Here is a 16,780-nt window from a genome sequence, read left to right on the forward strand (position 1 = left end):
GCTAAGTATTTGGTGCTCCATATGCACAAAACGAGTTTTACTTTATAGATCGGATTATCCGGATTTTCGATTATCCGAATGACCAACGACAATTATTCCGGTTAATCGAGTTTCTACTGTATATGAATTGCACGTCTTCTTGATGAGACAAAGCATACCGTTAATTTCTCAATTAAGTTAGTTTCATATGATGAAAGAAAAGAGCACGAAAATGAAACAGGAATTAAGGGATATAAATACAAAACAGCAAAAAGTTTTCAATGATTTTATTTCTTATATCAGTCTTGAACGCGAATATACATATTACAAGAATATATAAAATTGAGAACTACTAATAAAATTTACAATTTTATTAATAGTTTTCAATATTAAAGGTAATCCGGTAATGTGAAACCGTCTTGACAAAAAAATTTTTTTTTAAAATGGCAGTAACAATATAATTATCACAAATTTTATATTTTAAAATAACTAATAAATAAAAATCCATTTATTTGTGTTTTTTCATATTTTTATTCGAGATCGGCCGAACGCTAGTACAGTATAGTGATAAATCTAAATACGTCGACTACTTTCGTATTATAGAGCGTCAATGAAAAAAAAACAACTAAAGATTATAAAACAGTCAATGTAAAAGTAACTTTTTCACACAGAGATATCAATCAATATTTAACAAACATTAAATTAATAAGGGATTTAATGTTAATTAAACGGTAATTGATGAGACGGTAACCTTCCTAATAAAAAATATTTTTGGAATTGAAAAAACAAATTATATTATAGTCTTTTCCGTGAACTAATATAATAAAATGAAATATTCTATATTGAAGTTAGGTCACTTTAACACTGACTGTGTATAGCATATAAAATTCACTCGTACATAAAGTACAGAAGCTAGCAATAAATTTTTACTTTGTAAGTAAAACAAAAAGAAATCATTGTTATTTCTAATGTTAAAATGTCATGATATACTGAAAAGTATACAAAAAATGTGTAGTAACGCTTATTTTTATAGAATTACTTAAAATAATTAAAATAATGAACTATATGCTAATAGTTTTTACTTAACAAAAAAAATGCAAGTTAAATTGAACAATTAAAATTTTCAGTTATTATATATATAGCTCATATATATTTAACTGTACGAAGTGTCTTATTATCTTAATAAAAAAAAACTTACTTCACACTGATATATAATTTTAAAATATTTTAAAATTTTTGAAATACCTATTAACTGAAAAGTTTCAACTATTCGTTACAAAGTAAAAAAGTTATTGGAGAACGTATTCCAGTATCAAATGTTAGTGCTACTACAAATAACGTGCAGAAATTGTACGTTCAATCCATTTAAGAGCTTTAACAAGATAATTAAAATCTAAAACGAAGTTATACAATAAATTCGTAAAATTAAATATACTATATGGGTTACATTTAAAGATAAGTCTTTAAAAAATAGTACTAAATTAGAATAACTAGAGATATTGGTATTTTTATTAAGATATTTGTATGGTAGTTGGGTTTTTTATTTATTATTATGAAGATTTAAAAGGTTTTTTTGTAGATATTGCACCAATTCGATGCTCAATAGTAATAATAATAATAATTTACATCAAGTAATACTATTGAGGCTTGAGAATTAAAATTTTTCACATAAATAAAATTTAAGTTTCCAATCAACCAAATTTATAGCATTGACAACAATAACTTTTATACGTTATTTTGTCTTAATGTAAATTTTACATTTTTATCCAGGTTTATATATTTTACAATTAAGTGCACAATTAAAATAAACAAAAAAATAGTGTGTCAAAATAATACATACTGGTTACATTTGAAATAAAACAATCAAGTGTCTACAAAACTAGTTTAAAATGAATTACATAGTTTATTAAAAATAAATATGTGTAACAAATCAAATCTGAAATTTGCAAATATTTACACATGATTTTGTTATATATGTATTAGTAAATTTAAACGGACACCTTAAAATAGTAAGGGGGCCATCCATAAATTACGTCATACGATTAATTTTATTTTTTAATCCTTTATAGTGATGTCATAAATTTTGTAATTTTACACCTAATAATTATTAAATTAAAACAGCATGTATATATTATATTTGTGTATATTATATTTTGAAATGTCAATGAATTTAGGATTTGTCCCATCCTTTGAAATACAATGTCACAATCGATCGACGCCTTTTACCTCTTGATATGTAACGTAATTTATTGATGACCTCTAAATAACAATAATATTTCCATTGTTCTTAAAGAATAAGGGAAGAAATAATAATCCTGAACCATATAAGAATACAGTAATGTTCTGAACTAAATTACGACAAGAGAATGATAAAAAGTTGACATATAATATATGTACCTGTTATAATTAAAAAAATACATGAAAAAGAAAATATTTTCCACATAAGAGAGTCTCATATTTGGGTTGATATATTTTGTTTTAAATGACCACAAAGTCATAATAATAGTTTAAAGATAGTCATATATAATAGGTAATATTTAAAGTGTAACAATTCTTATTCAATGTGTAGTGTACAATGCAAACCTTTAATAATTGAACCTGCTCAAATGAGTTATATATAATTGAAAAGAACATGTTATCATAATAATTCTTGCAACTTTTGAACAAATTTGATTGGAATATAACCGAGAATGTCATATATTAACATATGTTAAAAATATGGAATAAATTTATGATTTCCGTGTTAACTTCTATATAATTCAAAAACTTGATACATCTAGAAAGTTCTTTTTAATAATTTAAATGTGTTTATTATTAATTTGAAACATTTAGATGTTAGTTAGTTTTTAGAGAAAGTCTATGTCAAAATACGATCTTTGTTATTAAATGAAATGTGCCATTATTACTATAGTTCTTATAAAAAAACAGAGCATACCAGCTATTACTAAATACTAGCGTAATAATAACATAATATATAATAAAAAATAACATTTAAACCACTTATATTTTATAAATATATAAAAATATTTAAACTAAAGTGACTGTCAAACGACTCGCTGCAACCATTTTGTTGTTAAATTTTTTCTTGAAACTCTCCGCCGCTGTAGTACTTTTGAACGTTATTTTAGCGCTTCTTTCTTCTTTGTCCAATATTAAATTCTGTAAAATTATAATAATCCATTTTTTTCACTGCCGGCTCTTGGACTATGTACATTTGTACATACTTTAAATTATAATAAAAGCTAGAAATAGGAAAAATGTTATACATACAACTAATGTACATTTTAAATGTGTGTTTTATATAATTATCATTTATTTTACATTTATAAAAATATATGCGTTTGTTGAGGTAAGTATGGAGCCACATTATAATTAAAACTTTAAAATTTAATACATATTAATTTAAGGCATATTAAGCATTTATATGAAGACGATTGAAATAAATTTATCCCTGGATATAACAAAATAGTTTACAATATCAAATACACAGTAGAAAATATTAAATATGAAATAATAAAATATAAAAATAAATATCAAATATATATTTTCGGAAATTTTTATTTAGTAAAGGTAGTTTGTTATATCATATTTAGTTCCATACAAACCCCAAAACATGTTTAAAATAATATATAAAAAAACACTTTTCTTATTTCAACACTTTATAACAGTATGTAAAAAGTATATATATTTAATAAGTACCCTGACTGCACTACGCGAAGGTGATATATATTTTATTTTAAACATAATTAAATATTTTGCTTTAATTAAATATTATTGTCTGCTTATTGTCAATTACTACAATTGAGTTTCAATCTAGTGGTAGTTCATATTCATTCAACTATAAAAGTCAATTCGAATAACGAATATTTTGAATTTAGAATTACCTTTCCATTTGGCGGTAGCTTGATGTTTGTTTGATTCAAATACTATTTGAATTAAAAAATATATTGAAATTTGAATTTAGAATTGCAAGCAAAATCCTAATCAGATGGTAACGACATGTTAATTTGATTGAAAAATATCCACAAAAGTCAATTTGACTAAATATTTTGAAATTTTAAATTTAGAGTCGCCTCCCAAATTCTGCCGGTGGAGCATGTTTATTTGGCTTAAACCTTTTTTTGAAATATATTTTTTTCATACTGTCTATTATAATTATAATCTAACTTAATCTACATACTTATATTTTTTCTTAAGTATATAAAATGTAGATAACTAACACTAGGAAAATGACTAGATTCTATCACATATTGTTTCTTCATTAATTTACAATATATAAAGTGTTTTTGACACCAAAAAGTTGCAAACGTTTATATGAAAATATATAAAATATTATACTACTAACTATTAAAACTTTATATTACATCACAATAAAGTTGTAAAATGTCTATTAAAATAAATTATTTAATATAAATATAACATTTAATGTACATTTACCATTTCAAATCACCTAGATATGTTTTTTTTTAGTCAACTATAGTTTTTTTTTCATATATTTACATTTTAGTAGTCATTTTCTATAATATTATTGAACATTAAAGTTCTCTTCAGCAAGAGGTTGTGGATTCGAAACACTTAAGAAGACATTAAAAGAAAATTATATTACTTGACACACATGTAGTAACTACGTGTAAATAGTCTAAATAGTTATTTAAAAATCGATTTCTTTGTAGGGTAATCAAATTATTTATACATAATAAAAATAAATCACATTCTATGATCGTATTCTATGAATTGGATGACATTATTTTTGTAAAATGGTGTCGTTTATATATCTTTCTAAATATATAATATACGATTTCAAAGCAAACCAATAAATCTACAAAAAAGATTCATTTAAAAACAGAATTATATATTTTTTAAATCAAAACGATAATCAAATATAAATAGACTATTTTATTAATATTTACTTAGAAACCGTTACTTTCACCCTTTATCATTACTTTTTTAATAAATATAGTGTTTATATATCTTATTCCAGATATCTTAAAACTAACTTAAACACTAAACTACAATAAAATATAATAAATAAGTAAATATCACATTATTATGACAGATATAAATATTTTTAGGTTGATTTTTGAAAAAAATCGGAGATGCTTTAAATATGATTATATACCGTATATCCTTTATTGTTTTTTTTTAAATAAAAATAAAATTTCGTAAATATATTATTTTATTATTTCATATACGTCAACGGGAATTACAACTTATAAAACTTGAAATATTTAAAATCGCTGGCATTTGCATTCATTTTGCATGAAATTAACTATAATTATAGATTTGTAATGATTATTTTTATAATATACCCATAAGTACCATTTTTTGTGATTTTTCGCTTATTTGTGCAGTAAGTTCTCACTTCTTGTTAAATTTCATAATTCTAGGTCAAAGGAATGTATCCTATAGGTGTATATTACGCGGAGAATTTCATACATTAGGGTGGAAAAACGATGTATGCTGTATCCTGCATATAGCAGGGTAAGCAGAGGGAACCTAGTGTTAGGACACGCTCCCGATTTTCCGCCGAATTTTTTGAGGCATTGCGTGTTGAATGGCGGAATTCAACGCCGGGCTTATGCCTAGATGCCAGAGCGAAGAAATGTAAATATTAACAAATAATAAAACGCATTACAGTCCGCACTCTTATATCATTGCGCCACGACAGCCTCAATCAAATATCCTAAGATCCCAGGGCCCCCAAACCTACCTAATTTTAGCAAAGCTGAAATTTTGAGGATTACTCTAATATTAGTAGTCTATTATTATTATTACTAGTCTAATATGTAGTTAAGACTGTATGCATATTTATAAACTTGAAAGTGGACGACTGACGAAAGTTTAGGCCTACGGACAGTCTGGTAATAATACATATACATTTTTACATTATTTTTAAAATTGATATAAATACGAGCGTTTCAACTTTGAAACAAGCGTGGCTTTTATATACCTATAATTGGCGCTACCTCTGAAAGGGCCCCAATTATTTATTACTTAGGATATCATAGTAATCAATCACTACTATAAAAGAAACCACAGAAATCGGGCATTAATACTGAGGATATAACGGTAATCAATCCCTATAATATTGCTTACATTATAGAGATACAGCGTTCCCGCATTATTAATAAGTATAATTATATAAGTATATTAACACGGTAATTATTTATTAAGGATATTACGGTAATAACCCATTTATAGCATCCCATTATTACCTGTACATCCTGTCCAGCTAATGCCTTCAATCTTGTATCCGTCATACCGAAAGGTAAATTTGTAACTTCCGCCATATTTTTTACATTCGTCATGTTGCTTTCTTCTTGAATATTATCATCTGAGTCATATTCGTATTCAATTTTAGCATTTTTTATGACTATTCTAGATTTTTCTCTAATAGTTCGCACTGCTCGATTGAATATACCGGGATTTGGTTTAGAGGGGTCGGTGGTAGTCGGTTCGATTCTATTGAACACAGATTTTTCTGATTTACGTTGTAATATAACTCTTCTGTTTGGAAACTTTTTGTCATCTGTTTGTGTTTTAGGTTTTTCTTCTTTTGGTGACTGGAATTAGATTTAAAAGATTATTTTTATTCTATTGTTTTTTTACCTGCAATGTTACGGTTGTGGGTTTGACTCAGGGGAATAAATTATTCACATTCACCGACTGTGGTAACTATACAAAGCGCGTCGTTGAGTTGCGCCCCTCAACACGCTTCGCACACAATGTCTCGGAAATATGACAGGATGTGGGGAACCGAGCATATCAATATTGTGGGTAACCGTTCTACGCTAGTGGAACTTAACGCCATTCTTTGTCTGGAGGAAATAAAAAACAATGAAACAATTAATTCCTCCGTATGTTTCGAGCCCAAGACCGCCGGGTTTACACTCAGACCCTGTGCCACTGCGTCACGATGGTAACGATAAATAAATATATATTTAAAAACAGACTAACCTCTTTATCATCAAAAATTATTTTTTGCCTCGATTTATTGATTGCACTTGTATTGGATACTTCTTTTGTAATCGCCTGCAAAACAAACATAATATAAAATCATATACTTAATTACTTTTATGGAATTGGAAGAATTTGAAGCCACGCCTCTTGGAAAGTTTGAGACTAATAAAAATCGTACTTATTATTTGTTATCTTTTATTATATGTTATATAAGAAACGAATTTAAGACGCTGTGTATTGAGAGGAGGAATTCAATACCGCGATTTGTTTATTAAAGCACGTTGAAATCCTCTTACGTAAAAATTTTTATTGTCAAAAAAAATTGTTTTTTCTAACTTTGAAATAACTCTTAAAAATATAAGAAATTTTATATATTTTTATAGTTAAAAATAAAGATTTAATTGAAGGAATAAATAAAAAGAATAATCTATCATTACCTTGTCAGTTTTATCTTTATCAGTGTTTGTTTTGTTTGCACCCAAAACAGTTCTGCGGATTGGTGATTTTTCTGCAAAAAAAAAACAAAAAGAAAATGTATTATGATTTCTTATTCTTGTATCTGAATATAGAATACAAGCTAATGTGCAATAAGTGGCGGAACTTAAGGGACTTTGTCTGCCAGAGCGAGAAAATAATAATAAACAATGAATCCTCCGAGCTTTAGCGGTGTTGAACTCCGCCACGTAATATGTAATGTCTCAAAAATCGGGCAGAGCTTAGGGAAAGGACTATCAACACTAGGTTCCCTCTTTAGGTACACAAATTTTATGTTGAATATGATAAAAATAAAATAAAACATTAAACATAAGCGGGAATCGAACCAACAATCGTTGCGTTTACAGTCAGATATAATTACCTTTCTTTTTCTTATCTTCAATGGGCTCGTTAAATACAATTTTTTGTTTTGGTTTTTTAGGTTCAACCACTTTAGGAGGTAATTTTGAACGGAGGTCAATTTGCTTCTTTGGTGGTTCTTCCACTCTGAAATAATATTACAAAAAATGTAAAAAAAAAACACAAAAATTATAATTTTTCGTATTTTTAAATGTTAACACACGTTATAACGTTATAATATTTAATATTATTATTATTAATTACAAATTGACGCACAAAATTATATAAAATTATATTATTTTTTTCTCTTGACATACAAACCTTTTAAATGTTCTGTTTAATTGAACATCAAAATATAATATAAAAAAATACTACATTAAAACAAAGAAGCATCGACAATTGAAAAACGACGACGGTGCGTGGGGAACGGAGTGTCTTAACACTAGGTTCCTAAGTGCCTTCAGCCTACCATAATACAGGATACAGCGTGAAGTTATAAAAAAAATACTCACTTCTTAATTTTCTCTTTAAACCGTCCGCTGTCATCGTCATCTGATAATATATCATCAATATCATCTAATATTAGATCTAGATCGTCATCGGTGTCGACTTGTTTGTCATTAGGCAACGGCGGCGTTAAGTTACGCTCGGGTGACGTTTTGGGTATGTTCTCGCGTGGCGGTGTTAGATTATCTGTAAAAATGTGTGGTAAATATTAAAATAAAAAATCACAGTAATAAGACAAATTATCTTTTAATCAATATGTAATAATAAGTTGTAAGAATTATTTTTTAACGATTTTAATGTCGTAGCACAGCCTATTTTAAAATAAACGATCCCAAGGTCTTAAATAAATCAATATAAAACAGCATCATCATCATTATTTAATCGACAAATTTCATAATAAAAATCATTGTAATTTTATATTTTCAAATTTCGCATGATCGCGACGGAAACGCTTGACATGTTTTTTTTCTTTTGATAACCTTATTAAGTGTTGTAAATAAATGCAAAATGGCGAAATTGTGAAAATCGCAAAATTTTATTATGTATTCACAAAGCGTCTCATAGTTGTGACGTGCGAACCGCGCGGATTGAACGACCGGAGTCCGGAATGATGCTGTCACGCTTTATAGTAATATATTTTCTAAAAAAAATAATAAAATTAAAAAGAAAACTAACCGCAAGTTGAATTAGCCTCAGCACTTTCCACTCTGACCGGTGACCGATCCCTCTCTACATTCTCGGTTACATCAACTTTGTCCGTCTCCGGTGATTTTCGCGTAGTGTCCGGTTTCTCCTGCTCAACCTCGGTATGGGCTGGTTTATTTTCTTTTTGCTCTGGTAACTTAGAGTCTTGAATTTGAATTGTTTCCTTTTCTTTTTCCCTAGAAGTAACATAACACACATAAATCTTATTTGTATATGTTATTATTTTTATATCTTCACGCTATCCCGCATATAACACCTAACCTACCAGAGAGAACCTAGTATCTATATCCATTCCACTTTAATAATAATGAAAAAATAATAATCAGATGTTTAGACGAAATCCATTATTAATCAAAATATATTATTAATCAAGGGACATGAGTTTAGTTTCAGTTAGAAAAATTTTCACAATTAAAAAAATATCCATGTCTGTATATAGCGTATCTATAAATGGATGAATGGATACGAAATGGATATTTTTTCCGTATCAAAAAATATTCATTCCGTATTAAAACTCCATACTCCACTTTACAACCAAATTCAATACCTCAAATTGGATGTAACGTAACTCAACAACACGCTTTATCCTATCACAAATAAAATAAATAAAACAAAAACAATACTCACTTGTCCAACAAATGTTTCTGCAATGCGACCGCGTTCTTCCTGCGTCTAACTTCTTTAGCCCGCAGTACTCGTTCCCTTAGATTTTCTTGTTCGCGAACTCGCCGTCTGTATTCACTTTCCTGAAATAAATGTCTTGCGTAAATATAGTATTAACGAATCGTAATGGCTCTATAAATACGAGTATAGTACGATCGACGAATCATGCCTGCCATGAAGTTACTCTCACTACTCAACAAGCGAAGCCTCATAAAATTCAGCGCAAAGCTGGAATCGGAATATTTTAATGCCAGGTTTCCTCTGCCTATCCTGCTATATACAAGGTACAGCGTGAAGTTGAAAAAAAAACGAATCTCGCCTTTTAACACTTATGTATAGAGAGATGAGCAGTGGCACACCATACGACCCTAAACGCTTTAAAATCTATTGTCATTAAGAAACTCACCTCATCTAAAGGTCTCGGTCTTCTTTCGGGACTTCGTCGAGGTGAAGGTGATCTACGGACTGGTGATGGCGATCTCATACTGAAAAATATATATAATAATAAAATTAATAACACTTAAAACGATTACTTTTAATAATGGAAATGGACTGCTGCGAGTTCAACTACTCTACACGTAATGTCTTAAAATTCGACTAGAAAGTAGTAAACACAGTTTTTTTTTAACACTAGGCTCTACAAACAAAATTGTTATTTTTATTCAAAATTCCAAAAAAGAAAACTTCTTTATAAATATAAGTATTCTATATATTATAATATTTCGAAATATAATTATAGTGTTAAAAATATATTAAAGTACTTCAATAAAAAAGGCAGAAAAAAAAAATTGCCTTGGAAATTATATACCTGCAGATAATTACATCTTAGTACTGGGTCTAGTAAAGTACTGACAGAAAACAAGAAAAATAAAATTGAACTAATAATTTAAAAATATCTAATAAAACTAAGGTAAGGACTACTGTGTGGATTGTATAACACCATAAAAACAATAACACTAGCATTAAATTTGTTCAGTGGGTTACCAACATATACTAACATTATATATTATAGCCTATAATGGTCATTCTCAATAAATGGACGACCCAAAACAAAAAAAGAACTTCAATTGTACACAGATTAGAACAGTACTTTCACAGATTAGAGTGTACAACTAAACAAACTGTTCAGCTTTATACTATTAATATAGCTATATTATTTCTTACCGTCGCCTCAATCCAGCTCTGTTCGCATTAATAAACTCCTCTTGCCTTCTTAGTAAGTCATCGTCATCACTCTTACGCCTCACCGGAGGTCGGACTAAGTCATTTTCAATTTCTATCGTTGTGTTTTCTATGTATCTGTTGTAATTAAACATAAATTTAATGATTAATGAATTAAATTGATGAATTTTGCATAACTGAACTTTGTATAATATATTTTTAAATAATGCGTTAGAAATTAAATTAATAAAATAAATATAACACACACTGCCACATGTTTGACAATATACATTTTCGTATAAAATGACATACATAGCTAAGGCAACACATATTTTACATGTCAAAAAAGGACTTCTTTAGTAATATTGAAGTAAAAAATAATAATAAAATGGTATAAAGTTAAAAGAACATAGGCAAATATTTAATCTCACTGGTAACATTAAATAGAATCACTTCAATTTGTTTCGTAAACATTATATTTCATTATTAATTACAAATAATAAGCGTAAGGTTGACTGTAAACGAAGGAATAACTTATTTTTATTTCCACGCTCTGATGACAAGACAAATGCAAAAGACTTGCAATATCTCAAAATTAAACAGTGCGTTGGGGCTGAGTGTTTTAACACTAAGCGCCCTCTGCATATCCTGCTATATGCGGGATACAGCGTGAAACCATATGTTACATACCTTTGTGGAGACCGTCTCGGTATTTTTCTAGTGGCAGCTCGAGCTAATGCATTCCTTTGTTCCGCTATAAACCTTTCCGCAGCGTCGTCAATATCTTTAATTGGACCTAAAAATAAAGAAATATCACTTTTATAGATAAAAATATATCAATTAATAAAATAAACATTATCTAAGATGGAATACTGTAATAATATTTTAATTTAAAAAAATACAATATCTATAGATTCCAAGAATAAAAACGTAAAATAAAAAAAACCAGCTAGCTTTTTTTACTTAAAGCTCAAAATAAATAATAATGCAATTTACGAAAATAACATGGAAAAAATATTTATAATTGAAAAATAAATAAATGTAATATGAACAACTAAGTATCTTAAAACACTCAGCTAAAAATGTTAAAAGATATATAGTTAAAAAATATATTTTCATATCATTTTCATATCAATATTTTAAATATTAATTTTCTTCGAGAAAAAAATAATTTCACTGCATAGTTAAGATATTTTTCACAGCGGCATATAACAAAATTACATAAAAAAGTTGATACAATTCTTGAAGAGAACATTTTAAAAGGAATAAATATAAATGAATAGAAAATAACCCTTTACTAACTACTCTACATACACAACATACAAATTTGTTATTAAACTTATAAAAATATTTTTTAATAACATACAAGAAGTATATAAACACTTTTAAAAAACACAAAAATACACTAATCTAGGTAAAAGAATTAAAAAGAAACATAAAATCGTGCTATATAACATATTTAGTGCAAGACAATATATTATATATGCATTATATATGTTATATATATATGTGCATAAACTACATCGTAGGTATGAAGGTAAAAAGCGCTAAGTCAATGATATTTATTTGTTTCAGAATCTTTGTAATTTTTAAAAAATATCAATATCAAATATTTTTATTGGAAATCAGAGGTTACATGCAAAATTTTTAGAACGTCAAACAATTCACCACAGGTTCAGGAAAGTTACTGCCTCAGAACTGGCGCAAGAAACTCAGCGGGACATTTTTTTTTAAACCAATAAATTTGCAAACTTATTTATTTATTTGTCTTAATAGAATGAGAAAATTAAAATTCATTTCCTTAAGTGGGGGACGAAATCACGAATTGTACTTAATAATCCATGACTAATTAATGAAAAATAGTAAATTTAACTAAGTAATTTTATAATTATTTTAAAATTTATAATTATGAAAAAAGATACAAAAATTAAGACTTAGCGCTTTTTACCTTTGTAGCCATGTAATTATAACTAAATTACCGAATTTACTCTCCAATGTGGGGCTTATCGGCGGCGATTTTTGTATTCTCGTAGGTATATACGTCGGTATACCTACGTTTACATAAAAATTATATTTAATTCATTGAAATTCTTGATTTCAAAAAAGAAAAATATTTAAAATAAAACGTACCTTCTACAGGCGGTTGAAAAGTCCCTTTAAAATGTGGATTAATCAACACTTTCTTCCCCGCCAGGCCACCAGGTAGATTAGATAAATTGGGTAAATTTGGTAAATTAGAGGTAAGAACAGGTAACATTCTTACCTCTGGCTCCCTTTTAGGTAAGGGTAATACCAGAGGCTGTCTTATAACTTGGGGAAAAACTTCATTTGGGGGAAACCTAGGACTGTAGGGTCTCGGATAGTACATTTGTCTACCAAAATTGGGTCTTATATTGGGATTGAAATCTTCTCTAAACGGAAATCTTTGATTAAATTCATCTGGGGGTAATTCTGGCCCCATTCGGGGTAGGTCGGGCCTCATTTGAGGTAATTCTGGCCTCATTTGACGTAATTCTGGTCTCATCTGGGGCAACTCTGGCCCCATTTGGGGTGAATCTGGTCTAATTTGGGGACGTATTTGTGGAGGAGGGAAGGATGACCGTTGGTTGAAGTTACCCTAAAAAATAAAAAACATGTTTTTTTATTAAAAGCCTCATTAGTTTCTTGGTGGATAATAATGTCTTTTTTTCACGCTGTGTTCTATAAAATATAGGGAAGGCAGTGGGAACCTACCTAATGAAAATACACTTTGTTCCCATTAAGACACTTCCACTCCCCACTTTCAGTCGAAGTCATCATTGTAAAACACAACAATATTATTTAATACTTTTAAGCATTAATTTTAAATTTATTAAAAAAGATCTATAAATATAATATATTATATAAAAAAAAATAAAACATACCCTAAAAGTATAATTATTACGCCTGTAGGGATGATTCTGTCTATATTGAGGGTTCCTCCAAGATCGACCTCTATTGAATCCAGGATGAGGAACAAATACTTTATCTGTAGAAATAAAATATATATATTATATATTTTTTATATTTAAAGTGTTAAATTAAATACACACTAAGAAAAAACGATAGAAAAAGAATAATGCGGAATTCAAACGATCGCTTGTATGTTTTCCTTGAGGCGCGGATTCAATTCCTGCTATGTTAAAATTTTTATGTTTTCTAAAAAGTATTTATAATTGTTATAAATATATATGATTTTGATCTTTAGCTAAGTAGTGTACTCCAAAAATAACTTATAATAAATAGTAATTTGTACGTAAGTATCTATTATAATTTATTTAATACTCTATTACACTAACAGGATTAAACACAAAAAAGAAAAAAACAGAAAGAAAAGCCAAATCCCATAGGTGACCTCTTCCATGCAACTTTAATGTTAGTGAAGATATTCTTACCCAATGAATCTGGTATATTCCTCGGTAAAGGGGCACGTTGGGTGGGCCCTTTTTCCATTGCACAATTATCCCCTGCATCTATATAAAACAAAGAATGCCATACAAAATAAGCTTCCGTTTAGCTTTTGGCTGAACATAGCTGGATAGACAGAAGCTGGGAACCTAGGAACTTACAACTGTCACATTTACATCACTTGCTATGCCACTAAGACACTCCATCCTTAAGTTATATTAGTTTTTATAAGTATTTATCAACAATATATGATTAATCTGTCATTGAATATTAAAGTTATAATTTAATTTACTATACACTATTGTTTTTGCAAATTTCTTTATCTTCTTAAGACTTTAGAAAAAGGAACAGAATAATGTTTTTTCATTTAATTTGTAGTAGTTATATATGAATGCTATATAAGTATATAACAAAAAAATACATAATTTATTATAAATTCATTACAATTTAACTAATTATTCTGTAACAAATCTCAAAATTACCTAAAGGAACTGCCATCTCAGATGGAACAATTTGTGGTGATTCGATAGGTACAGCAGGCTGAAACCAAATATTGATAATTAGCAATTTATAATACTACCATTATATCTGTAAACGTGAGGGTTGTTGGATCAAACCAACAATTCTTATTTGAATTATTTAACTCATTATATAGCATATACTGCACAGGGGACCTGAAAACCTAGTGTCAAGACACTACCCATTAAGACCCTTCCAATCCCTGCTAAAAGAATATTGCTCCTACATATATAATTAATTTACTAATAATCAAAATAACTCACAATTGCTGGTGGTACTGTCCTCTCTTCACAGGGTTCACTGAATGATGTATAACCACATGGTTCTACTTGAACATTGGGCACTTCTACTGTTATGTTTGGTACAACACATTCTGTTTCTGATTGTACATAAGTTTGTGGAGGCTAGAATTACAATGTTTTTTTTTTCTGTTAAAATTACTTTTATATAGAATAAGCAGAGGAAATCAAGTGTTAGGATACTCACTTTCATGTTGTTTAGTATTAAATGTGCTTTGTTTTCATACAAGAGCAAAGAAATAAAAAATAATAATTTCCTCAATTGGGAATTGAATTTACATACGTCGCCTTTACAGTAAGACGCTGTGCTATGACGGCCCCTCGGTTTTATTAGTTAATTTATAAATATAAGTCAAGAATAAATCATAATTTGAATATTATGCTATATTAACTTATATTAATAATTAATCACTATTATATTAACAAAAGGTATTGATTGAATTACTATTACATTTTATTAATATTTGCACTGCAAGCATGCAAGGAAAACATAACATAATAATAATATTACTTTCATAATTAGTTTATAGGTGATGTAATACAGTGGGAATAATAATGAAACAAAAAAGAAATGTCAATCTTTATTTAAACCATTAAATTTAGGGCTTTTGTAATAGTTTTGTTTACTTACCGAGTTATATTCTATGTTTTGTCGATTAAACTCCGTGGGCACTGGGTCGACTGATTCATTAAACGATTCAAGAGAACTTGGTACATTTTGTGAACTACCATCGTCGTAATCATCAGCCAAGAGTTCGTCTTCTTCTTCATTACCTAAATTATAGTCTGCAAGACTGTGATCACCTAAATCATCGCCGAGTAAATCCTCGCTGTAAATAAATTATATTGATCTTAGCGCTAGCATGGAAATTTTCTTAGCCTTGAATTGTGACTTTATAACAATATAACACAAAACTTTATATTACACTAATGTAAATATGTTTATTAAAATCGATTGTTGCATTAGTTAGATAAAAATACGATTTAATAAGTATTTTATAAATAAATAACAAAAACACTAACTTGTCCGACATGTTGACAAAAATACTTGCGTTCTAATTTTGTTCACAGATTAAAAATGCTTTGTGACTCGCATAGAGACTGTATGATGTAATATAGATAATAAAACCCATACAAATATTCGTCAGACGTCATTCAGTTATCAAATTAATATTGATATATTAAATAAAATCACGTTTAATTGATTGAAGAAAAATTATACATTAAGGAAAGTTTGTCTAAGTGCAAAAGTGAAAACTGCATTGCACTGCAAGTTATTAAAATTACTTTCAATCATAATTTTCATTAAAGATACATTATTCCTACATATTTTTTTTTAGCTTCACAGTGTCACTATCCCACATATAACAGAGTGGTACAGACACTTCGTTCCTCATTCTAATTGATGATTACATTTACACACATCATATTTATATATTTTTTATTATGAGAGAGCATATTTGTTCCTTGTGAGAGAGTATCTTAAATCACACTTTGATCTGTTACTATTATAATTTCAAATAAAATATTAAATGTTAATTATACAAAAAATATATCCAACAATTGTTTGGTTACTATTTTATTACTACATACTTAAAAATCATCTTCACGCAGAATCCCGCACGAAGTCGGGACCTTGGTGCCAGAGCGAAGAAATGAAAATATTCATAAATAATAATTTATTACTTATGGTTAGACGATGTGCCATTGTAAAAAGACGGCCTCAA

At 28.2% G+C, this 16,780-nt stretch overlaps 1 protein-coding gene across 2 annotated transcripts; it reads right to left on the bottom strand.

Annotated features, from left to right (window-relative positions):
• Positions 1 to 251: 251 nt before the first annotated feature.
• On the bottom strand, positions 252 to 16,199 carry LOC146535297 (uncharacterized). Of its 2 annotated transcripts, XM_085190803.1 has the most exons (19): positions 16,077 to 16,199; positions 15,685 to 15,883; positions 15,018 to 15,158; positions 14,718 to 14,775; positions 14,223 to 14,300; positions 13,713 to 13,816; positions 12,940 to 13,426; positions 12,789 to 12,860; positions 11,500 to 11,605; positions 10,813 to 10,947; positions 10,055 to 10,133; positions 9,613 to 9,731; positions 8,956 to 9,161; positions 8,286 to 8,466; positions 7,796 to 7,920; positions 7,377 to 7,447; positions 6,937 to 7,011; positions 6,195 to 6,542; positions 252 to 3,138 (listed from the first exon to the last, which is right to left on the bottom strand). In XM_085190803.1, the coding sequence occupies exons 1-19, from the start codon at positions 16,085 to 16,087 to the stop codon at positions 3,007 to 3,009; spliced, it is 2,727 nt and encodes a 908-aa protein (XP_085046929.1). In that variant the 5' UTR covers positions 16,088 to 16,199; the 3' UTR covers positions 252 to 3,006. The 2 variants fall into 2 exon arrangements, with proteins under 2 accessions (XP_085046929.1, XP_085046930.1); XM_085190804.1 differs by lacking the exon at positions 12,789 to 12,860.
• Between the last annotated feature and the right edge of the window lie 581 nt (positions 16,200 to 16,780).

Source organism: Heliconius melpomene, chromosome 10, assembly GCF_056956725.1.
Source record: "Heliconius melpomene rosina isolate 202511_hmr_F chromosome 10, ASM5695672v1, whole genome shotgun sequence".
NCBI classification, from domain to species: domain Eukaryota; kingdom Metazoa; phylum Arthropoda; class Insecta; order Lepidoptera; family Nymphalidae; genus Heliconius; species Heliconius melpomene.

Excerpts from the sequence above, each read along its gene's own strand:
- LOC146535297 (XM_085190803.1), bottom strand. Across the intron at positions 10,948-11,499 it reads CCGAGACGGTCTCCACAAAG|ATACATAGAAAACACAACGA; the intron begins GTATGTAACATA and ends TAATTACAACAG. Across the intron at positions 7,921-8,285 it reads TTTAAAGAGAAAATTAAGAA|AGTGGAAGAACCACCAAAGA; the intron begins GTGAGTATTTTT and ends ATATTATTTCAG.